Here is a 26,725-nt window from a genome sequence, read left to right on the forward strand (position 1 = left end):
TGCATGATGATGCAGAAGCCCTCGAAGGCTTATGGCGGCACACAATGTGATATTAGCCCCGCGCTGCCCACGTGCACAATTGCCCTGTGGCCAATTACATTACGACCCCGTTGTCTTGTTTTGCTCAGGACGAATCCAGCTTCATCAATGAAAATGAATTCATGAGGCTGTGCAGCTCCATCCATGGCAAAGATTCTCTGTAACAAAAAAAACATAGTACTGTACTACAGTGCTACACATACAGAACCCTCACCCCATCACACAGGTACCTGTGTAGCTCTCCGAATGGATCCATGTGGTACTGATATGGTACATATTCAGCTGCTACTGGACTTCACCAATACTGTATTGTAAATGTAAAGGACAGTTACACTTACCCGTACATATTCAGCTTTAAGTCCTTTGACCCGGACACTGTTCCTCTGAAATGGGACCCTGTAGAGCTGCTTTATGGTGATGTTGTGTTTTCCCACAATGCGTATCATCCACTGTACTGAAACATCTCAATATAAGTAATCATGGTATTTTTCACAAAAACTACCACTTTGGCTGCAAAAGGAGCATTAGCACTCTGCAATACCCTGTTCACGTGATGTGGTAATGTGATATACAGTGCTTTAAATACAATCTGAGCAGAGTAGAAGGTAGAGAGGTGAAGACATACCTGTTTTCTAGTCGGAATGTTCTTATTACAGATGCCACTGTGAAGATGTGGTGGACTCTCTGCCCAGCTTCCCTCATAGTCAGGCCATGGTTGATGACATGGTCCACCAAAGTTGCGCTTATATCATCAGAAATAGGGGTCTGTGCATGGCCTCTTCGACCTTGACCTTGTCCTCCTCCTCCTCCTCTTCCTCTTCCTCTTCTTCTACCTCTGCTTCTTGCTCTCCCTCCATCCATGCTTGCAAAGTTCTTGAAATGGCTAAACTGAGGCCTTTTTGTAGCTGGCTGGTGTTCAGTTTTGAAAGTAAGTGCCTTCAGGTGTGTACTTGAGTGGTTGCAATTACCCAATGTGTTTTGTATTTTGGATACATGTGTTTTCCAAATGGCACCCTGAGATTTCATTTTTGAACGAAATGTCTTCTGTATGAAATAGAGTGTAGTATGCAGGACCAAGTGTGTTGCCTAAAGGAGTAAGTGTGTTGCAGAATTGCAACTAGAGTGCAAAGCAGAGCTTTTGTTTAAGGTATGGGTACATGTGTTTGAGGTATGGTAACAAAAGCTTCAAGTTGTGTTACTTTAGTCTAAGCATGGGTCTGTAGTGTTCAAGCAACAGGCAAAAACTTTAAGATTCTAGCACATACACACATACACAGACAGACACACACACACACACACACACACACAAGACAAGAATCAAGACAAACAAGTTTGTTTAAAAGACACACCTACACAGTGTTTGTGTGCGTGTGTATGTACAGTACAGGCCAAAAGTTTGGACACACCTTCTCATTCAATGCGTTTCCTTTTTATTTTCATGACTATTTACATTGTAGATTCTCACTGAAGGCATCAAAACTATGAATGAACACATATGGAATTATGTACTTAACAAAAAAGTGTGAAATAACTGAAAACATGTCTTATATTTTAGATTCTTCAAAGTAGCCACCCTTTGCTTTTTTATTAATAAGGGAAATAATTCCACTAATTGACCCTGACAAAGCACACCTGTGAAGGTAAAACCATTTCAGGTGACTACCTCATGAAGCTCATTGAGAGAACACCAAGGGTTTGCAGAGCTATCAAAAAAAGTTAAGTACATAATTCCATATGTGTTCATTCCTGTACTGTACATACACACGCACACAAACACTGTGTAGGTGTGTCTTTTAAACAAACTTGTTTGTCTTGATTCTTGTGTTGTGAGCTGTTTGTATATTACTATTCATCAATTAATTTCCATTAAGATAATTGATACAAACGTTTAATCGCACGCACACACACACACACACCCGCACACGCACCCAAGCACACACACACACACACACACACACACAAACACGCGCACACACACACACCCACACACACATATGCACACACACACACACACACACACACACACACACACACACACACACACACACACACACACACATACACACTCTTACAGTTTTATTCCAACTGCTTACACAAAATCTTTTCATGTCACACGATTTTTTAAACCTCTCACTCAAAGTGCAAAACTACACAGCAAATCTCCAAAACCAGAAGCTATTTCTCAGTTTTTAATTGCGTAAAAAGCTTTTTTCAAAACATTACACACAATTCTCTACCTAAGACACAAAAATCTAACAGGAAGTGACTTTCTTTCCTTTTCTAAACACAACCAATCAAAATGCTACACTTATTTACCATGGCACACACACTCTCCTCACATTTGCAAACACATTATGTCATAACTGAACACTAACCAATCACTGCTTTAGTATAGGCCTATACAGAGGTCAAAGGTCAGATTACCTGTTTGGAACAATGGATGCCAAATATAGACAGAGAGCAAATGGAGGAGGAGGGAGAGACCAACACAGTCTCACTCCCTACTCGTCAAATGTATGACGCATGGTCAAGGACCCTGGCGTCAAGTTTCAACCAAATAGGGGTACCCTTGACGTTATTTTTCGACGAGGGGGTCCGTCAGATAGACATTCATGTTATTCCCTCACCGTCAAATATCGATGAAAGAAAAAAACACGCCCCCCCGCCCCTTAACTCGAAATCTGTGACAGTTATTATTGGTATTTTTAGCCCAATAACCGCTGTTTTAATCAACATTATTCACAAGATAGTATCATGGTTTATATGTATTTCTTTTTATGTTATTATTTCGGTCTATTTCGGCCAGGGAAGCTGGATTGCTTTTTTGTTGATTTATATTTTTTAAACTATAATGCTACATCTATCAACATGTATTTAGATGTTATCATGGTATTCATTTCTTTACTTTAATAATATTATTTCGGTCTTATTACCGGTGAAATATTACAGTATATGCTGTAATATAGAACATTACGATATGATCCGAGCAGGAAGCATTCAAAGCCGATAGGCCTATCCCACAATGCAATGCGGCCATTCATTTCAAAGAATCGGGCAGCGATCAGCTGGTCTTTAACGCCAGGATCGCTTCAATATACATATATACAGTCAGTGGTCAGTATCACTTCAATATACATATATACAGTCAGTGGTCAGTATCACTACAATATACATATATACAGTCAGTGGTCAGTATCACTTCAATATACATATATACAGTCAGTGGTCAGTATCACTTCAATATACATATATACAGTCAGTGGTCAGTATTACTACAATATACATATATACAGTCAGTGGTCAGTATCACTTCAATATACATATATACAGTCAGTGGTCAGTATCACTTCAATATACATATATACAGTCAGTGGTCAGTATCACTTCAATATACATATATACAGTCAGTGGTCAGTATTACTTCAATATACATATATACAGTCAGTGGTCAGTATCACTTCAATATACATATATACAGTCAGTGGTCAGTATCACTTCAATATACATATATACAGTCAATGGTCAGTATCACTTCAATATACATATATACAGTCAGTGGTCAGTATCACTTCAATATACATATATACAGTCAGTGGTCAGTATCACTTCAATATACATATATACAGTCAGTGGTCAGTATCACTTCAATATACATATATACAGTCAGTGGTCAGTATCACTTCAATATACATATATACAGTCAGTGGTCAGTATCACTTCAATATACATATATACAGTCAGTGGTCAGTATCACTTCAATATACATATATACAGTCAGTGGTCAGTATCACTTCAATATACATATATACAGTCAGTGGTCAGTATCACTACAATATACATATATACAGTCAGTGGTCAGTATCACTACAATATACATATATACAGTCAGTGGTCAGTATCACTACAATATACATATATACAGTCAGTGATTGTGTCACCAGCAACAACACGTTGCTCAGTTTTGTTCCAGTAAGTTATGAACCATAATAACGTTTAAACGAATCCGCGGAAAACTCCGGAAGTGACGTAGTACATCCGTCGCTTTGTGTCCACTCTCTCTGAGGTGAGCAGCGCGGCTGGTAAGTGTAGCAACTTCCGTTCATTGTAGTGGACTCTCTCTGATGTGGGCAGTGACGCGGTGCGTCCTCGCTCTACCTCTGATGAAGAGCAGCGTACAGCCGCCTCTACACTTTGTCAAAGACCAGAGACCCAAATGGGCCTCTGAGTCTGAATGAGATACTACCATATCAGCAGAGCAATAACATGCACAGCAGACTATATTACAACTCTCCAAATTTTGGAGAACACAGATGGGAGGAGGTTTATTTTGAATGTGTACAAAGTTGTAAAAAAATCTGATGTAACACATCTGAGCTATTGAAGTCCAGGGGTTTATAAATTAATTAAAATGACTTAATATATGATTCACATGAATAAGTGCCACATGCACATTTAAATAGATTTACTTCCCCAGAAAAAGACGCAAAAGAGGAGGGAAGAGTAAATTATTGACTCAGCAGACATGACGTTAAATTAGAAAAAGTTGATCTACTAGACTAGAGAATAGTTGAAGTAATACAGAATGCCTGAGGGCCTTATTTTTATATATTTTCAATTGTTTCCAGCATTAATTGATGTAGAAAAGGGTAGAAATAGGTGTTAAAAATCCAGTGTTTAATGCTCAAAATTATGTCTCCTCACAAAATCTGGAAACAAAACCGATGCCATTTGGTTGCCAGGCCATGCAGCTGTGACTGGTCCAGATGTTTGTGCTCACCTCTGTGCATCTCTAAATGTAACTGTAAATAATACATTAAATGTTTCATAAAATGAAAAAATAGTCTTTTTCCAAAAGAATTACATTAAGTGGGGCACAGAGGACAAGGGCCAAACATTACTGGGCCTTGGCACAAAAAAAGTTTGAGAAAGGGTATAACACATGCACAAAATGAGCCATGCTGTGTCTTTTGTCTTGCTGTGTGTATTTTTCAGTCTAGTTTCTGCTGGACCTTTTGGTGGGGAGAGGCCTTGTTTGAAGAATGATTTCCCCTCACTGCCTAATCTAATGAGATTTGGTCTTTGGCCACCAGTCCCCCTGGTACCCAAAAGATGGTTATTTCTATTTATTTAGTTTTAAAGGATTAGAATGTAAATCAGTGGTTCTCATTCTTTAGAATTTCAGTGGTCCTAGTAGATCCCTTTGGTAGACCAATGTTAATTTAACTTTGGGTCCCTGGTCCCTACACTGAGGTGTGTGTGTGTGTGTGTGTGTGTGTGTGTGTGTGTGTGTGTGTGTGTGTGTGTGTGTGTGTGTTGTATTAGTAGTAAAGAGAGAGAAGGGGAGAAGGAAGTTTGTGTGAGGTGGACCTGGTCAACACAGACCCAAATCTTCTCAGCTGTTGCTACAGGCTATGGCTGTGTGTTTGTGTGTGTGTGTGTGTGTGTGTGTGTGTGTGTGTGTGTGTGTGTGTGTGTGTGTGTGTGTGTGTGTGTGTGTGTGTGTGTGTGTGTGTGTGTGTGTGTGTGTGGTTCTGCAAAGAAACAAATAACATTGTGAAGGCTACCATACACAATGAATATGAAGTATACATATAGGCTAGCAGACAATAACAACAAACCCACTATTAATCACACTATATCAATGCAATGTAACTACTGCAGCATAATACAATACAATTATAATACAATAATGTAGCTAAATACAAACGTGAGCAAAGGCTTCCAACGATCTGCATTATAAATCAACAGCCACGTGCAAACTAGCTAACAGGTGATTAACACAAATATCGAAATTACTTAAATCTACAATAACTATAAACCAATGCAACAACAGGCTTAAAAGAACTGACAACATAAGTTATGGAACTTACAAAGACGCACACACGCAAGCTCAACTGATTATCCTCCGGACGAACACATTCTCTTTTTCTTTCTCCCACCTTTCTCTCCGTGTAGTGCGCGCGCCCGCTCGCGGTGTAAGGCGCGTGTCCGCGCTACCCACATGCACCTACAATCAATCCTAATAGACGGTGTTTTGTACAGTTGCATTTCTAGAGATGAATTGGAGAAAACACATTTTATTTCTCCGATTCACGGCTTTGTTCTAGCGCCGCTGGGTGCTCCCTCTCTCCAGTCTCTCTCCACCATATAACACTACCGTGCTTTCTTCTTACGCTGCTGAGCGCTCTCTCTCTTCACTCTCTATCTATCTCGCTCCACCATATAACGCTACCGTGCTTTCGGGCAGTTGTTGAGGCTCCTCCGCTGAGGATTTTAAAATGTCCGACAATCTGATTGGTCCGAACACATCCTGTTCGGGCAAAAATTGCTCCTCAACGGAGCAAGTCCTGACCAAACTTCCCGACCTCGAATGTTGTGGGCGGAGCTAAGTCCGGCTGGCATCCAGGCTAGACAAAATGTGCTGTTCTGTACGAGAGGAGGAGTGGAGGGAATCAATGGTATCATTCAAAAACTGATAAATGCCCTGAGTTCACAATAGCATCAAAATCCATACGTGTATATTCTCTTCATGAGACATACAGCTATCGTAAAATCTACATTGCAGGAGAAAAGAGCAAGTGAACACCATCTTGTCCGAGTTTACATCTAGATTGGACCGGATTGACAGATACCCACTGCCTCTGACTATGAAGCTGGAGGCTATCAGACAGGTAGCACTGTCAAAAGTACAACATCTGTTCTCCAACACTTCACATCCAGCAGAAAGTTCTGAGTGAAATTAATAAAAAAAAACAGTGAGCTTAGTGCGAAAATGGTTTGGACTCAACACACACAGCACTCGTGACATTATCTTTCACCCCCAGTGGGAAGGGGGACTGGGAGTACCAAACATAGAGTAGATCTACACCAGCATGAGGATTTCCCATCTTCTGAACATGTTGAACAGCGACGATAAAGATGTTCGGGAGCTGGCTCGATCCTCCCTGTTCCTGGACCTAAGAAGACGCAAGGTCCCATTAGCCAGGGAGTCGGACCCCCACTTCCTAGGATTCAAAAGGCTTGATACCCACTCTGCTGGTTTTGGGGTCTGGTCGGACTGGCCAGATCTGAATGACCTCTGTATCAGAACAGGAGTGTCACTGGAGTGGGTGTGGTCTGACTCTGGGACTGTGATGGTCTCAGAGGACATTATAACTGACCCTCACGCTGTCGTCAAGGCAACAGCCACATATGGTGGTCAGAGTCACCTGCTAACATCTGCAGGAGCCCGGTGAACTCTGATGGATTTACACCAACATCAACATCAACAACACTGGACCGGACTGAGACTTCAGGGGAAACTTGCATGTCTTCCCTCTGCTGATCACTCTGTGTCCCACTCATTCCTCAAGAACTCTGCACTCAATGAGGACATTCTCACATTCACAGTAAAAGCCAGATTACAAGTCCTCCCTACCAGACTCAACCTCTCTATCTGGTCTCCCTCATTGCTTGCATCACACCTCAGAACATATCACCGAAACTCTGTCTCACATCCTAAATGGTTGCCATGCCTACAAAGGAATGTACATAGCACGTCATGACAGAATAGTAGACCTCATACTGAAAGACATTTCAAATCACCACCCTCAGTAAGATCGTACAAACATTCTCAGGTAAAACCATCCATGTTCCAGCACTGCAGTAGTACCTCTAGTACTCTCTTACACCTGGTGGCCAATACACCAGATGTTGTTATTATCAATGAGGAGTCCAGGGAGGTGCATATTTTGGAGGTAGGCTGCAGCTTTGATTCCAGCATGGAGGAGTCTTTCTACACCAAGGTAGTTAAATACCAACCACTCCTAAACACCATCTCAGAGCTGGGCTATAGGTGCACACTACTAGTTTTCATATCTGGTAGCCTAGGAAACTCACACAGGCTGGTTGTAAGAGGGCTGCAACAACTTAGGATGTCCAAAAAGAGGCTAAACAGCTTGCTAAGTACTGCGTCATATCTGCTATTATTGGCAGCCGCCACATATGGCGGAGACGCTGCTACTTATACCCTTAAGAACTGAGTATTGTGCTACCTATACCCTCGAGAAGTGATTATTGTGCTGCTTATACCCTTAAGAAGTGAGTATTGTGCTACTTATACCCTTAAGAAGTGAGTATTGTGCTACTTATACTCTTAAGAAGTGAGTTTTGTGCTACTTATACTCTTAAGAAGTGTGTTTTGTGCTACTTATACTCTTAAGAAGTGAGTTTTGTGCTTGTTAAGTGATAATGTGAGGATCTGCTGCGTGTCACTGGTCCATGAGTTTTTGTATGTATTGTACTGCATCTGTTATATTTTTGTCCATGTACTATTTTTCTTCATGTGGACATAAATAAATGGTTAAAATGTGTGTGTGTGTGTGTGTGTGTGTGTGTGTGTGTGTGTGTGTGTGTGTGTGTGTGTGTGTGTGTGTGTGTGTGTGTGTGTGTGTGTTAGAGTGCTGATTGGGCCACATTTTTCTGTCCAAGCCCGACACAGTTAAAATCTAATTTTTTTCACATACTAATGACACGTTTGTGTGAAAGCTTTTATTAAGCAACTGTAGGAAGGCATTCGGAAATGTCAACAGATGAGGCATCAGTGCACATGGGGCAACAAGCGCACGTTAATAAGCTGTTTAATTTGAAATGTTCAATGTGTTAACCTTTGTTGTGTTTTGGGTAGCGATGCTGTGGTGATGTGTGGAGAGGAAATCCGCTTGACACTGTACTTGATCATAAAGGTTTTATTACATCAAGTTTCCAGCATCAATGACGGGTCCTGCAGAACCCGGAGAGACAAAGCCAATATGCACTCTGTCTTGCTGCAGCAAGAACATGGTTTATAAGGGGTACGTTTAGGTAGACGGTTAGATAGAGTAAACAGTTGTTAGTTGGCAAGTAAAGAGTCCCTTTGAGCTCAGAGTTTCTTTGAGGGGGGGGTTCCAACACTACTCATAAAATCATTGATCTCACTCAGTCACCTAATCACAGAATCAAATAGGACATCCTCTTCAACCCATCACTCTGCTGAGAGGAAAATCATTGAACTTACATCCCTAACACAGTGCTCATGATTTCTCAGCATATTTGAGCTTTATAAAGACTTTAAACTTATAGGGCCAGATACCACACCTTTCCTGATTGCTGTGTTTCCAAACGTGGTCAGAAAACTGTACAAAACTTAAACTTATTCCACCAACTCTGCTCCGGTCGCATCTACATGCCTACTTCCTCTTTCTCTAGCTCTCTTCTGCCCACTTACCACACACACACGCCCACACGCACACACACACACACACACACACACACACACACACACACACAAAACACACACACTGAGCTCTCTTAAAGGAGCCGCAGCACCATTTTACAACAAATGCCTTATCGCTCTGATGTGAAACATTTTCATGGTACGGTGTAGGCTCTGCATAGTATAATTCAGCCTTAACACTGCATTCAAATTATCAGAAGGAGATCCAGCGGTGAGAGTGTCACCCTCCTGTTGTGTTCCCGCCCCCCCAATGTAGCACAATAGACTTTATATTTCACAGTTACTGTTTTCTGTCAGATTGGTTATAGATCTCGACATTTCAGGCCGCACTTGATAGCAGCTGTGTGTGTGTGTGTGTGTGTGTGTGTGTGTGTGTGTGTGTGTGTGTGAGACTCTTGAACAAACTTATTTGTCTTGATTCTTGTGTTGTGAGCTCCCAGTCAGTGTTCCTGTTTTACCTCTCAGACTGACTTCAGATCAGAAGATGAGTGATTTGGAGGAAGAGGAGGACGGAGCAGAGTCTGTAGTATCTGGCTGTCAGTCTATGAAGAGTGACCGGTCCAGACATGAACCTCTGATCTTCAATAATGAACCTGGACCCTCATACACAAAGTAAGAGACTTATGAGATTAATATTCACGATGTAGCACTTGTTGTACAGATACAAACCACGATGGATCTTTTCTGGGTTTTATAGCCACAAACTATTGATTGTATTTCTGCAGCCGGCATCCGTTGCCTCCATTTCAAGAAATTATTTATATTTTTGCCCAGATGTTGAAGTCACTGTAAATATTTACAACTAATCAAAATCTGAAGGAATGTGCTTCAAATGTGTAATTTATTTTCTCATATTTGTTTCAAAATATTTGGTTGGTTTGACTTTTCCTCCAGTCAGCTGTTATGACCCTCCAGGTCTTAAATCATTGCACATCATAATTGTGTGGTAAAAATGCATTTGTAGAGAAACTCTACTCACTGTAGGTAGGATTGTGAAGATCCAGGACTTAGCCAAAGAATTTGTACACTGACAACTTCTCAGTCCCTCCCCTCTTTCTGCAAAAGCCCAAACGGTCTACTAAGCCCCTCCCCCCACAAGGGCGATTGAATGTGTGCATGAGCAGTGATTGACACGCAGTTAGGCTAAATTCAGACTACAGGCAAAAGTGGCCCAACATTTTTTTTGGGGGTCAAGTGACCAGGTCAGACTTCTTCAGAAGTAGTGTGAAGACTCAAATCTAGCCCAGATCACATTTTTTCAAATCAGATTCAGGCCACTTCCACATGTACCCAGGTCTGATTTTTTTCAATGCGGGCGCAGTGTGAACAACCAAGGCTTGGATGCAAATTTTACGTCAATAACCCTCGTTGCCCCCTCTTTCTCCTGGTGCGGCTGTCTATTGCGAGTGGATTGTGCCACGGATATCCTACCAAATGAGACTGTATTGTGACACTAATGTGTGGATAAACTACACCGTCGCCAGTGTACATTGTAGTTGATAAGTACACCGCCACACCTAGGCGAAATCTTAGTAGGCCTAAGTTATAGCTATAGGTTAAAATGTATTTCAATTCATTCAACATATACATTTTCCAGGCTCTTTATCCATAATAAAAGTTGCTCTAAAAGTACTGACAGTATAAAAATAATATAATAAATGAAATTGTAGTACATCAGCTTATGCACTGTTGGAAGAATGTACTGTAACTCTAATATTGATTGAACATTGGTGCCAACATTTTTCATCTTCGTTTTTAGCCGTAATGTTATGTCTGTTTCTGGTTGAAAGCAACACAACGCCGGACTCAAATTCTCGTGTTTACACTTACTTAGCCAATAAAGCCTTTTCTGATAAAAATCCGTATAGTATCTTTGCAGATACCCCCAATTTAAAAAAACAATCTGAGTAAAGTAAAAGGTTCCACGATTTCACTGTGTGGGATGGTGCTCTGTTCTTTATCTAGTTGGCAATAACCCCAGCAAAGCTATGAAGACCAGCCAAATCACTGACTTATTTATTCTGTAAAGGGTAAATGTCACTCAAGCACCTTCATATTTGTTTTATCATTAGTAGAAAACCCTTAATAGTTGATTTGTTTGTATTTTATGAGTGAATTGACGTTCATTTTGGGTAACAAGTGTACACAACTGTCACTAAGGCTAGCAACCCCCCCAGCTAAATAAGCTGTTAGTTTTATGATTTTGATCATATATCTTGTGACATTACCTTCATTAAGGTCTTAAGGCATAAGGCAGTTGATGATTGTTGTTTGTTTGAACATCTACATGCTTCCACTGGCTCAGATTATGGAAAACAACAAAATATTACCATAGTTATGCAGACGACACACAAATTTACATAACCTTATCACCAGGGGACTAAAGTCCAATACAACAACCGACTAAGTGGAGCAAAAGAGGAACGATTCAAAGTCAGCACTAAGCTTAAAACAGCAATGTTAAAAACAACAGACAAAGCCAGAAGTCTTGGTGTAGTCATGGACTCAGACCTGAATTTTAACAGCCACATTAAGACAATTACAAAGTCAGCATATTATCACCTTAAGAATATATCAAGGGTTAAAGGACTTATGTCTCAGCAGGATTTGGAGAAACTTTTCCATGCTTTTATCTTCAGTTGACTTGTCTACTGTAACGGTGTCTTTACAGGTCTCCCTAAAAAAACACTCAGACAGCTGCAGCTGATTCAGAACACTGCTGCTCGAGTCCTCACTAAGACCAAGAGAGTGGACCACATCACCCCACTTCTGAAGTCTTTCTTCTAGTGCCCCAAAGAATAGATTTCAAAATAATTCTGCTGGTTTATAAATCACTAAACGGTTTAGGGCCAAAATACATTTCTGATCGTCGCCATCGGAAAATGTTTCTAACATTCACTCCCTATTAAATCAATTCAAAAATCCATACAGTTTGGCAGCGACGGAGAGGGTAGCCTGCTCCTGCTCCTTCTCCTGGGTACTCTTTGAATGGCGCACTACTGGATTGCCTCGCCCACACCGTCTGGGAGGTGGAGCGTGAGTGCGTACGATAGGACCCGAAAGATGGTGGACTATGCCTGGGCAGGGCAAAGCCAGAGGAAACTCTGATGGATGCCCGTAGTGGTCCTGACGTGCAAATCGGTCGTCCGGTCACACAGACCTCTGTAGTGAATTTGCAGCCATAACCCCGCAAAAGGCCAAAATAGCCAATTTGGCTCTTTTTCTCTTCTTTCTTCTACTCCTGATCACCAGCTCATTAATGTTATGGTTGCCATTACACAAACGTTTTGAAATAAAAGCAAAAATGCTTACTTCCTGCATAATCTCCCTAAATTTACTGTAGTGCAACAGCGTGCTGCGTCTGATGTCATTGTTCTTTTGCGCATGTGGGTCAGTTCAAAACTAAAAATCTGAATTAAGCATTAAGACTTGTTTGTTTGTTTGTTTTATTTGGATCCCCATTAGCTTCAGCATCAGCTAAAAGCTATTCTTCCTGGGGTCCTAATTGCACTTACGGTGTGAACATAGCTGGGCCATGAAGAATATGTTAGTCTAAATGAAGCCACTCCTCCCAGTCATATTAATACTCAAATTCCTAGAGGCTCAGGCCGAAGAGGGGGAGTTGCAGCCATATTTGATTCAAGCCTGTTAATTAACCCTATTCTCAGAGTTTTTATCATGTGTAGTACTTAAATCAGACAAAGTACTTATTGTAGGTGATTTTAATATCCATGTGGACGTTGACAGCAATAGCCTTACTACTGCTTTCAACTCACTTCTAGATTCTATTGGCTTCAGTCAGAGTGTGCATGAGGCCACGCACTGTTTTAACCACACCCTCGACCTCGTGCTGGCATATGTTATCAAAATTGAAGATGTATTAGTATTCCCACAAAATCCTTTATTATCAGACCACTTCTTAATTACTTTCGAATTCTTCATAACCGATTATACGACATTAGATAAAAGCTTCTATACTAGATGCCTATCTGACAGTGCTATAGCTAAATTTAAGGAAGACATTCCAACAGGACTAAACTCATTACCTTGTTTTAATACAACAGAGGACCTTTATGTAAACTTTAGTCCCTCTCAAATCGACAATTGTGTAGATGGTGTTACGGCCTGCCTACGGACTACTTTAGACTCTGTTGCTCCACTCAAAAAGAAGAAGATGAAGCAAAGGAAACTAGCACCTTGGTATAACTCCCAAACTCGTAAATTAAAGCAAAACTCGCGAAAACTTGAAAGTAAATGGCGCTCCACCAAAATGGAAGAGTCTCGTTTGGACTGGCAAGACAGTCTAAAAACCTATAGGACGGCCCTCAGACATGCCAGATCAGACTATTACTCATCACTAATAGAAGAAAACAAGAACAACCCAAGGTTTCTTTTCAGCACTGTAGCCAGGCTGACAGATAGTCAGTCATCTTCAATTTTGATACCTCTAGCTCTGAGTGGTGATGACTTCATGAGCTTCTTTAATGATAAAATTACAACAATTAGAGATAAAATTCATCACCTTTTGCCCTCAACTTCTAATGGTTCACCTTTCAACGCAGGACTGCTAGAAAGAACGACTAGACCTGACATTTACTTAGACTGTTTTTATCCTATAGACCTTCAACAACTAATGGTAAAGGTATCTTCAGCAAAGCCATCTACCTGTCTCTTAGACCCCATCCCAACGATATTACTCAAAGAAGCATTACCTGTGGTTAACACCTCTCTACTAGATATGATCAATATGTCTCTATTAACAGGTTATGTACCGCAGTCATTTAAAGTAGCTGTGATAAGACCTCTTCTGAAAAAACCCACCCTCGATCCTGAGGTCTTAGCAAACTATAGACCTATATCTAACCTTCTGTTTCTCTCCAAGATCCTTGAGAAAGTAGTTGCTAATCAGTTATGTGATTTTCTCCATAGCAACAGCTTATTTGAAGATTTTCAATCAGGATTTAGAAAGCATCATAGCACAGAGACGGCACTGGTGAAAATTACTAACGACGTTCTAACTGCTGCAGACAAAGGACTTGTCTCTATACTTGTTTTATTAGATCTTAGTGCTGCTTTTGACACTATTGACCATACAATCCTGTTACAGAGATTGGAACACTTAGTCGGAATTAAAGGAATTGCACTAAGCTGGTTTAAGTCTTATTTTTCTGATCGATCTCAATTTGTTAATGTTAATGATAAATCCTCTAAGTACGCAAGGGTTATGCATGGCGTTCCACAGGGCTAGGTGCTTGGACCAGTTTTGTTCTCCTTGTTGTCCTGGCCTCCAGCACTACTGTCAGAAATCTAGGAGTTATTTTGATCAGGATACATCCTTTAACGCCCATCTAAAACAATCATTGAGAACAGCCTTTTTTCATCTTCGTAACATTGCCAAAATTAGGAATATCCTGTCTCAAAACGATGCTGAAAAACTGGTCCATGCATTCATTACTTCCAGGCTGGACTATTGTAATTCCCTACTGTCAGGTTGCTCAAATAATTCCCTTAAGACTCTCCAGCTGATCCAGAATGCTGCAGCACGTGTTCTGACGAGAACTAAGAAAAGAGATCATATTTCTCCTGTTTTAGCTTCTCTGCATTGGCTTCCTGTAAAATACAGGATTGACTTTAAAGTCCTTCTCCTGACCTACAAAGCCCTAAATGGTCAAGCATCATCCTATCTAGAACAGCTCTTAGTACCTTATTGTCCCACTAGAGCACTGCGCTCCCAGAATGCAGAGTTACTGGTGGTTCCTAGAGTCTCCAAAAGTAGAATGGGAGCCAGAGCCTTCAGCTACCAGGCTCCTCTCCTGTGGAACCAGCTCCCAGTCTGGGTTCGGGGGGCAGACACCATCGCCTCATTTAAGAGTAAACTGAAAACTCTCCTCTTTGATAAAGCTTAGGTTAGATATGGGTCTATGGTGGAGTGAGGAGTTGCAGCGTCCGCCTAACCCGGCCCATCTGCTTCTCTTCGTAGTCATCAGATTTATTGATCATATAATCAATAATATAGTGAGAGTAGAGGGGGGCAGGCCAGGTCAGCCTCTCATCAATGTTTTCATTTGTTTCCTTTTGTATGCATCCTGTCCCAGAACTGCTTGTTACTAACCGAGCTCTGGGGAGTTTACTCCCTGGAGTCCTTATGTTCAACGCCCGGCCGCGTCCTGCTGCGTCTGCTACACCCACCCGTGCTCTGCAGCGCCACGTTTCGTCCCGCAACGTCCTGCTGTGACATGAACTACAACGACTACCTTCAAAGTCACTGTTCCATTATTTTCAATGCGACTATTATCGCCTTCACACCCCCAACCGGCCCCGTCAGACACCGCCTACCAAGAGTCTGGGTCTGCCGAGGTTTCTTCCCAAGAGGGAGTTTTTCCTCGCCACGGTCGCAATAGCCATTTATAATGCTTGCTCTTGAGGGAATTACTGTAATTGTTGGGACTTTGTAAATTGTAAATTATAGAGTGTGGTCTAGACCTACTCTATTTGTAAAGTATCTTGAGATAACTCTGTTATGATTTGATACTATAAATAAAATTGAATTGAATTGAATAGCCTTAGACATCCCACCTGGCCCTGATTGGTGCATCTGAACAGGGAGCAGTGGATTTTTGTAAATTGCACTACAGGATGTAGGTGGTGCCAGAGGAGCCGGATCTTTTTTTAATTACCTACCTAATGTAGTTCTACTCAAACATAGGGTAACATAGGCATATGACAGAAAGTTGGTTTTATAAGTCTTTCCTACTGCATCTTTAATGATTTAGAACTTGTAGTTGAAAGATTAGCAGCAGTAGTAGTAGTTCCCTCCACCATATCTTGTTCCTGAAGGTGAAGAGAGAACATCTATGGGCAATACTGATATTTATTTTTATTTATTTTTTATTAATGTTGTTAAGTTTGTATTATTAAACTACAGACAGATCACTACATTTTTAATAAGACAGTCAGAGAGGAAAAACAGTTATTAGTGTTTATGAAAGCAGGAGAGTTTAGATTAAAAGAAAATTTTCATTACAGGCTGTATTCAAACAGAACTGTAACGGCACGTTTACTGTTCTCTGAGAACATCTGAGCTTTGAGACAGTTTTGGCCAAGTCTTGATATTTCAACAATTCATTTATAAAAAGAAATGTGTTGACAGAAAGAGGAAGAGGAGTGATGTTTGTGAGGAGGAGCAGCCGTCCTGCTGTGCTTTGTGTCAGGACGTCCTGAAGGATCCAGTCTCTACCAGCTGTGGACTCTGGTTCTGCAGACAGTGCATCACCTCATACTGGGACCAGTCTGCTTCATCAGGAGACTCCTGCTGTCCCCAGTGTGAAAGATCCAGAACAAGTAAGACTGTCCATCTGTCTGCTGATGTCTTCATGTCTCAAAACAGGATTCTTCTTGTGTCCTCCATTGTCATTCCTTTTTATTGTTATAATTGTTGTTTGGGTACTGAAAACCAACATTATTAATAAATAGAATTTTGTATTTCCTTACAGTGTACGTTGTTAAACATAAACATAAGATCAGTGTGAAGGGAACATATGAACGTGTGACTGAAGGAGCTGATCAAACAGGAAGTGGAACCCCCCTCAACAGGATCTACACTGTGCTCTACATCACAGATGAACTGAGTGAAGAAGTTAATACCCAACATGAGGTGATGCAGCTCGAGACAGCTTCCAAGATGGAGACCCTCCATGACTCTGCAATCAAGTGCAGCGACATCTTTAAAGCCTTACCTGACCAACAGAAACACATTGTTTTGACGATCGGCGTCGCTGGCGTTGGAAAAACCTTCTCAGTGCAGAAGTTCTGTCTGGACTGGGCCGAGGGTTTGGAAAACCAAGATGTGGATCTGGTGATTCCTCTTTCCTTCAGGGAGCTGAACTTGATCAAAGATGAGCAGTACAGTCTTCTGGAGCTGCTCCGTGTTTTCCATCCATCATTACAGGAGGTCCCAGCAGAGCAGCTCGCTGGCTCTAAACTTCTCTTCATCTTTGATGGCCTGGATGAAAGCAGACTTTACCTGGATTTCCACAACAATAAGGCTGTTTCTGATGTCACACAGAAGTCATCAGTCAACATGCTGTTGACAAACCTCATCCAGGGGAAGCTGCTTCCCTCGGCTCTCGTCTGGATAACTTCCCGACCTGCAGCAGCCAATCAGATCCCTCCTGCGTGTGTTGACAGGGTAACAGAAGTACGAGGCTTCACTGACGCCCAGAAGGAGGAGTACTTCAGGAAGAGAGTCAGTGATGAAGAGCTGTCCAGCAGAATCATCTCCCACATCAAGTCCTCCAGGAGCCTCCACATCATGTGTCTGATCCCAGTCTTCTGCTGGATCACTGCTACAGTTCTGGACCACATGTTCACTACAGACCAGAGAGGAGAGCTGCCCGAGACCCTGACTGACATGTACTCACACTTCCTGCTGGTTCAGACAAAGAGGAAGAAGCACAAGTATGCTGAGGGACATGAGACGAGTCCACAGGAGCTGATGGAGGCTGACAGGGAAGTTCTTCTGAAGCTGGGGAGGCTGGCGTTTGAACAGCTGGAGAAAGGAAACATCATGTTCTACCAAGAAGACCTGGAGCGCTGTGGTCTGGATGTCACAGAGGCCTCGCTGTACTCAGGAGTTTGTACACAGATCTTAAAAAGAGAGAGTGTGATCTTCCAGAAAACAGTCTACTGCTTCGTTCATCTGAGCGTTCAGGAGTTTCTGGCTGCAGTCTACCTGTTCCACTGTTACACCAACAGGAACACACAGGTACTCAAGGACTTCCTGGGACCAGACTTCAAGCACAGGCACTTTAACCCAAAGTTTTTTCCCAAGAAGTCTTTTGGGAAGAAAGATAGCCATGATGAAAGTGACAATGACCATTACCCATCCCTGGATGTCTTCCTGAAGAGAGCCATGGAGAAATCCCTTGAAAGTAAAAATGGCCACCTGGACCTGTTTGTCCGCTTCCTTCATGGCCTCTCTCTGGAGTCCAACCAGAGACTCTTAGGAGGCCTGCTGGGTCAGACAGACAACAGTCCAGAAATCATCCAGAGAGCCATCAACAACTTGAAGGAGAAGAAGACCAATATCTCTCCTGACAGAAGCATCAACATCTTCCACTGTCTGACGGAGATGAACGACCGCTCAGTCCATCAGGAGATCCAAAAGTTCCTGAAGTCAAAGAACAGATCATGGAAAGAACTCTCTGTGATCCACTGCTCATCAAAGAAGAGACTCTCTGTGATCCACTGCTCAGCTCTGGCCTACATGCTGCAGATATCAGAGGAGGTTATGGATGAGTTGGACCTGAGTCAGTACAAAACATCAGATGAGGGACGACTGAGACTGATTCCAGCTGTGAGGAACTGCAGGAAGGCTCGGTAATTCCAGATGTTATTATCAACACAATAAATCAATGTAAAGATGAAATCAGTATTAGAGTAGCAATACACACATTACACACATTTAGATTATAAATCATGCATTAGACTGTTCTTAATCACACCCCAAAAAGATGATTTTTACATTTTTCCCCCACTAGTTTTGGTGATATTTGTGTTTCTGTAAAACTCTTAAACAACACTAAAAGTTTATTTATTTATTTTATCTATTTATTTGACAGGGGCAATGCACAGCTCCTTAGCAGTGCCAGAACTCGCTATGAACTAATTTTCATCTGTAGTCCCTGGGCAGGAAACAGAGAATATCATCTCTGTCAAAATGGAAATCTAACACTGTAGTAAAAAATGCCAAAACAGTAGTAAACGACAACAATACAATTTCACAGTATTAAAACGTGTCCACTACAACAACAAACATCAAAAACCACAATACAAAAACACTACTTTGACAACAAGAACCACAACATGAAGACAACAGCAACAATACAATTTCACAACATTAAAACACCACAACAATAGAACCAACAATAAAATCACAACATTTAGACACCACAACAACTGGACTTCACTACATAAAGATTGTACTGCACAGTTGTGCTAGTTCTCCTCCCAGTGCCTGAACACAGTGACACAAACTCATTTAATGGTGGAGGGGCCAGATCATTGATTACTTTATAGACTAGACTAACATCAGCAAGACACACAAAACTGTCAAAGGTCATGAGATTATGTTTTTGGATTATGTTACAATTATGATAACTTGATGGCTTTTTGTCCAATGCCTTGAGTGTTTGTTCATAAAGTGTTTGCAGTGGAGCAAGTGTTTTGTTTTTACAGCTTGTAACCAGCTTGTATGATATGAGTGAACAAATCACTGAGTGCATAAAAAGTTGTGCTGCATGTAAGGGGAGCTGATTTCTAATATATCTAAAGTTCCTTAAATTTGACAGTTTTACACACCTGATGTTTCCTAAAGGACAGCTGTGAGTCCACAATTATTGTCAAATATTTAAAATGTGACACAGTCCAGACCCTTTCCCCTTTTTTCTATTATTAAAATACATTCAGTCTATTATAAAAATACGTATAGTTCAGGCGAGAGATGTCTGCAGAGAATTATCAAGATTGCAGAAAAAAATCATTGGTTGCCCCTTCCCTCCCTCAGATATTGCACTCAGCTGCACTCTCTCAAGAGCCAAGAACATCATCAAGGACAATACTCAACCTGTTTCAATTGCTACCCTCTGGTAGGCGTTATAGGTCTATACAATGCAACACCATCAGATTTAAAAATAGCCTCTTCCCAAATGCAATACACTGCATGAAAAGTGGGATTTTCGTCCCCATAAACGCCTGGAAATCTCCCTAATTTTCATCAGTTAATCACAATTTACAGCCTGTGAACGTCACGTTCGTCTGTGCCACATATTGATGGAAATGAACCATGACATATGTGGACAGCTCCCGCGGAGGTGCTAATGGCTCTAATAAGCATAAGAACATCAGCGACACCTCTCCTGGCCAGAGAATGTCTGGCCTGGCTTGAATTTCTTCACTCAGGTATTGGCTGAAACCACTACTGTTAAACAAGAAAAATAACTCGTGATTGGTTGGCTGATCACTGCCAACCAATCACTATCGGTCACCCTGGGTCAGTGGAAATAAGTATTTGACCCCTTGCTGATTTTGCAGGTTTGCCCACTTACAAAGAATGCAAAAATCTACAATTTTAATCATATGTACATTCTAACAGTGAAAGACAGAATCCCAAAGAAAATTCCAGAAAATCACATCATATGAATTTATTAAAATTGATAACCATCTGATGAGGAAAAACAAGTATTTGACCCCCTGGACAAACAGCATGTTAATATTTTGTAGAAAAGCCATTATTGGCCAGCACAGATGTCAAACGGTTTTTATAGTTGGTGACAAGGTTTGTGCACATTTCGGCAGGGATGTTGGCCCACCCTCCCTGCAGACAGCCTCCAAATCATTCAGGTTCCGAGGTTGTCGCCTGGCAACTCAATTTTAAGCTCCCTCCAAAGATTTTCAATCGATTCAGGTCTGGAGACTGGCTAGGCCACTCCAGAACCTTGATGTGCTTCTTCTTCAGCCACTCTTTTGTTGCTTTGGCGGTGTGCTTAGGGTCGTTGTCGTGCTGAAACACCCATCCTCGACCCATCTTCAGCTCTCTCACTGAGGGAAGGAGATGTCGGTCCAGAATTCCACGATACATGGCCCCGTCCATCCTCCCCTCAATACGATGGAGTTGGCCCGTCCCTTGGCTGAAAAGCACCCCCAAAGCATGATGTTGCCACCACCATGCTTGACGGTGGGGATGGTGTTCTTTGGTTGTACTCTGTGTTCTTTGCCCTCCAAACACGACGAGTTGAGTTGAGGCCAAAAAGTTCTATTTTGGTCTCATCTGACCACATCACCTTCTTCCAGGCCTCTTCTGAGTCGTCCAGGTGGTGAATGGCGAACTTCATGCGGGCCTGTACATGTTTCTTCTTGAGCAGGGGGACCTTGCGTGCGCTGCAGGATTTCAATCCATGACGGCGTAGTGTGTTACCAACCGTTTCTTTTGTAACTGTGGTCCCAGCTGCCTTCAGTTGATTCATCAGTTCCCCCCTTCTGGTTTTGGGATGATTCCTCACCGTTCGCATGATCAGGGACACCCCACGAGGCAAGATCTTGTGTGGAGGCCCAGACCGAGGGAGGTTGGCGGTGGTGTGGTGCTTCTTCCATTTCCTGATAACTGCACCGACAGTTGATCTTTTCTCTCCAAGTTGCTTTCCGATTCTCTTGTCGCCCATCACAGCCTTGTGCAGATCAACAATCTTGTCCCTGATGTCCGTAGAAAGCTCTTTGGTCTTGCCCATGGTGGTGATGTTGGATGCTGGTTGTTTGGGTGTTGACAGGTGTCTTTTATACAGGTAACAAGGTGAGCAGGTGTATTTGATGTAGATAATTGGTTCGGATTGGGGCTGTGTCTTAAAGAAAGACTAACTGGCTTGTAGGAGCCAGAATACTTGCTGTTTGTCCAGGGGGTCAAATACTTGTTTTTCCTCATCAGATGGTTATCAATTTGAATAAATTCATATGATGTGATTTTCTGGAATTTTCTTTGGGATTCTGTCTTTCACTGTTAGAATGTACATATGATTACAATTGTAGATTTTTGCATTCTTTGTAAGTGGGCAAACCTGCAAAATCAGCAAGGGGTCAAATACTTATTTCCCCCACTGTATATATATATATATATATATATATATATATATATATATATATATATATATATATACCTGAACTTCCACGGCAATCTATAGTCACTTACTGTGACAAAATAAGAGGGCTGATGTTATGATGATCCACAACAAGATAATGACAAAGCCACTCTACTCATTTTAGGGAAAATATCATTGATTAGGACATAGTAATGTTGAGCTGCACATTTAAAACATCAACACACTAATTGGATTATGAATGGATTTTTATCCATTTCATTTGTTTTTCATTCAGATTGAGGAGCTGCAGTTTGTCAGAGATCAGCTGTGCTTCTCTGGCCTCAGTTCTGAAGTCCAACCCCTCCCATCTGAGAGAGCTGGACCTGATGGACAACCAGGACTTGAAGGATTCAGGAGTGAAGCTGCTGTGTGCTGGATTAGAGAGTCCAAACTGTAGACTGGAGACTCTGGGGTCAGTTCATGAAATTTTGTTTTTGTACAGTGTAATGTATCAAATTTAAATCCATAACAGAAGTTTTAAATTATTCTTGATGAAGTTTGCTTGTTTTCTGTGTTTGAGTACAAATCACAACAACTTTTTGTTTGTTTTCAGTTTGTCAGTCTGAACAGTTTGTCTCTAGATGTAGTCTGGACTCAAACTGGATCAGTGTTTCTCAGAAAGCTTTAAGATGTATTCTTTAATGTGCTGCAAAATTAAATCAATCTTTTTACATGTGAAGCATGTTTCCAAATGCAGATGTTTAAAGTGTCTTTAGTCTGATCTGTCACCAACCAGGTGATACCTCAACATGTGTCTGATGCTTCTGGTCAGAAAATTATGAAAATTATTATTTTGTGTTCAGACAGTAAAAAGGTGCATGACCGATGCACTGCAGACATGTTTGTATGTGGAGGTAATAGATTACATTTCAGATGAAGAGAACCTGTATCTCTCTTTGCTCAGTGCACATCTGATCCGGTTCTAAAGATGACTGAGGATGAAGCAGAGCACTCAGTCAGTCAGCTGTGTGTTGGTGAAGATGACAGTGGTGATGAGGATAACCTCAGTCTGTGGTTTGAAATGAGAGCAGCAGAAGTGCTGTCCATGTTTCTGTCTTTACTCAGTTTATTTTTTATTATGTAGTAAGTAAGTAAGTCTTATTCGTGTATTTAAATTTGTCAATTTTCTTTAATTCTAACCTAAATTACACAGTTTACATTTTAAGAGTCAAAGGAATTAAATTAAAGTCACAAAGTACCTTTGTTTAATGTATTATATCTTTTTTTTAAATATGTGTGGAAAGAAAGAAAAACATAATGGCATTAATATAAAAACTGCACCAAGAAGACTAATTTTAAGCAATACTCATTGTAGGGGAAACCTCATTGATTAGGACAATGTATAAAGTAATGTTGAGCTACACATTTAAAACATAAACACATATATTCTTTATTCAGATTGTGGAACTGTGGTTTGTCAGAGATCAGCTGTGCTTCTCTGGCCTCAGCGCTGAAGTCCAACCCCTCCCATATGAGAGATATGGACCTGAGCTTCAACAACCTGAAGGACTCAGGAGTGAAGCTGCTGTGTGATTTTCTGGAGATGCCGACCTGTAGACTGGAGAGTCTGAAGTGAGTTCATGTATTTGTCTACATTGTATATATATTTAATTTAAATCCATAACATAAGTTTTAAATTTCTCAGTTCACTTGTTTTCTGTGTTTGAGTACAAATCACAACAACTCTTTGTTTGTTTTTAGTTTATCTCCATATGTAGTCTGGACTCAAACTTGTAAACTCTGTACTGCAAAATTGAATTGTTTACAATTGTTTTTACATGTGAAACACATTCATTATTAAAAACATGAAAGGAATAGGGCTTTACAATTTGTAGAAAAAGTCATATTGTTATTTAAAAATACTATGAATGCAAAAGAATGCACCAAAAACTAACATTTTGAAATGTGTTTTTCTCAACTTGAATATACAAATAAAAAATACATACAAAATACTTAATATCTATGCCAATAACAATTAAAGGGATGCAATTAAAGTCACAAAAGTACCTTTGTTTAATTTAATATATCATATCTTTTTATAAATATGTGTGATGTAGGATAAGCTTTTTTTGCACACCTTTTGTTGGGCAGGTGCGTAGGATGTGACCAAAGATCACAGATCCGGAGCTTAGATAGAATCCCTCACACTGACCATTACGCAAGCGATTGTTTACTTAGAAAATACATTTTGGTCTTAGACCTTCATCATCAAATGTATGGAAAGAAGCAAAACATGATAGCATTAATATTTAAACTTCACTGCACATATAACAAATTTTAAACAATACTCATTTAGGGAAAGATCATTGATTAGGACAACGTAATGTTGAACTACACATTTAAAACCTCAACACATCTGATTGGATTATTAATAGATTTTTATCTTCATTTATACTTCATTCAGATTGAGGAGCTGCAGTTTGTCAAACATCAGCTGTGCTCCTCTGGTCTCAGCTCTGAAGTCCAATCCCTCCCATCTGAGAGAGCTGAACCTGATTATCAATAACCTGAAGGAGTCAGACGTGAAGCTGCTGTGTGATCTGAAGGAGAGTCCAACTTGTAGACTGGAGACTCTGAAGTAAGTAGATAGTTGGATTCAGTCCATGCTCGTTTCAGCAGTATCAAACTAAAAACAGTTAGTATATGGGATGTAACAATACACTCAACTCAAAATTAGATACTATTCACGACTTGAAGTTCACAATACGATTTTCTCACAATTGTTTGACAGAATGAGTTGTAGACAAATCACTGAAAAATATTCATTTATTTCTATAAACTACAAAACAACAGATGTGTCCTTTTATCAAAAGTTACACTGAAACTGTATTTTATCTTAAATAACAAATTAAATAAAAACTATTTAAGATTAAAGAGCGGTTTGTTTATTGTTAAGTCCATATGTCAAATTTAAATGATTTATTTAAAATGTAATCATGTTCACCAGTTATTTGCTGTGAAACAACAAAAAGAAGAACCACTAGATGGCAGAAGGGTATTTTTTACAACATTAAATGCTACAACCTTACAAGCTAGACTAGCATCCCGTCTCAGTTGTTGTTCCGACAGCAGCAGTGTCAACGTTGTCTCAAAGCTCAAATAGTGTCCTCTGTGTCTTTAGCTGCACACTGTTGGAACCCTTTCCAGTGAAATACGCACGTTAGACCGTTTAGCTGTCAGCATTTTAATCATGTTTAAGCCAGCTTCTAACTAACAGCAGGCTAACATTAACGTTACCTGCTTTGTAATGTTAACTAGCATCACGCCATAGGCCATTTAAAAATTGCATCGTGATACATTTATCTCAACTGATTGTAATGTGTAGAGAGACATAAAACTGTCCAACCATCAAATCCGATCTCTAAGTGTTTGTTCTCTCATTTCAACACTAAACAACTGATCAGTTCATCTTTGTCACAGCTCTGAGATCAGTCTGACTGAAGCCTGCAAATCGCTGGCTCTTATTTAATAGATCCAGTATTACATTTAGTAACCATGTGGTCTTCATACACAGCAGAAGCTCTGCCGAAGTCCAGTAATCACAGCTGATGTTTTACTGTTCAGTCTTTGTATCAACATGTCAGATCTTTAACATCATAAATATATCTGTCCTTCTGTCATTTGTTTTGACGGACTCCATATTTACGTTTTAACTTTATTTCACTCAGATGGTTTTTAGCAGCTCTGATCCCAACAGCAGAAAATCATCATTAAAGAGAGCAGTGAACGTGTCTCTGTTTCATCAGTAATGATGCGTTCAGGACTCTCAGCAGTTTATTTTCTTGTACTTCAGTGAAATCTGCAGAGTCAACAAACTTGATGCCCAAAGTCTCTGCAGGTCTGTGAGCTTCACTCCAACACGTTAACATGAGAGCTGAAAGGAAGCAGGCTGCTACACAGCTGCTCCACTTGGTGTCTGAACAGGACTGAAGTCTCTGCTGCTCTTTATACTTGATGTGCTTCATCACTGACTGACAGCTGATGAATGGAGTCTCTGGAAGCACTCATTTATCTCTTCTATTGTCTTCTTCTCTCATCAGATGGTGGTCTCTGTAAGAGTCATCAGAAGGAGGATGTTGAAGGATCAGCTAAGTCCTGATGATCCAGAGAGGTTGAAGCAGCAGCAGCACCTCTACCTGGGCCATGTTACTGGGAGGTAGAGTGGAGAGACTCTGGGGGTTTCACAATCCCAAAAATGTAAAGAACAGACGTGTTCTTGGGGAGAACATTCTTGTTAGTCGCTGTCGCAAGATGATGAGCACACAGAACACTGTAGACAGTTTGAGACAATGCCTGCTTGCTGGTATTGCATAATAACCCAGCACAGGCCACCTGCAGAACTCCAAAATAACAGCATGACAACAACAATACAACCACTTTATTTAAAGACGCTGAGGACAAAACAAAACTACTAATGAAAACGTATCGAAAAATAACACTTATTGATCTTTGATTTTTTTTCTCCATGTATGACCAATGTTTGTTTAGTCCAACAAGTAGAATGCTATGTCAGGAACATTTCTGGGAATTTGAAGTGTTCTTGGTGAAATGTGAACTTGTGTAGTGGGATGGTACTTTGGCCATAAAAAGATGAAGTTTCATATGAACACAAGAACAGAAAAGAAATCAGATTGAGAAAGGCTATCTGACTTTGACAGTTGTGTGTCTGTATATTTTAACAGAAATTGTCCATAGAACGTTATTCACGGCTGTAATTTAGTTTATTGCATTTTGAATTGTATAA

The 26,725-nt window shown here is 40.7% G+C and overlaps 1 protein-coding gene across 1 annotated transcript in view; it reads left to right on the plus strand.

Annotated features, from left to right (window-relative positions):
* Nucleotides 1-22,721, plus strand: part of LOC114549632 (protein NLRC3-like) — a 25,774-nt gene extending 3,053 nt beyond the window's left edge. The window contains exons 2-5 of the mRNA XM_028570015.1: nt 16,443-16,633; nt 16,786-18,670; nt 22,217-22,393; nt 22,718-22,721. Coding sequence (XP_028425816.1) covers nt 16,443-16,633; nt 16,786-18,670; nt 22,217-22,393; nt 22,718-22,721 — 2,257 coding nt within the window. The remainder of the gene's footprint in view (nt 1-16,442; nt 16,634-16,785; nt 18,671-22,216; nt 22,394-22,717) is intronic.
* Nucleotides 22,722-26,725: the final 4,004 nt, after the last annotated feature.

The sequence above is a fragment of the Perca flavescens genome, chromosome 22, assembly GCF_004354835.1.
Source record: "Perca flavescens isolate YP-PL-M2 chromosome 22, PFLA_1.0, whole genome shotgun sequence".
In the NCBI taxonomy this organism is placed as follows: domain Eukaryota; kingdom Metazoa; phylum Chordata; class Actinopteri; order Perciformes; family Percidae; genus Perca; species Perca flavescens.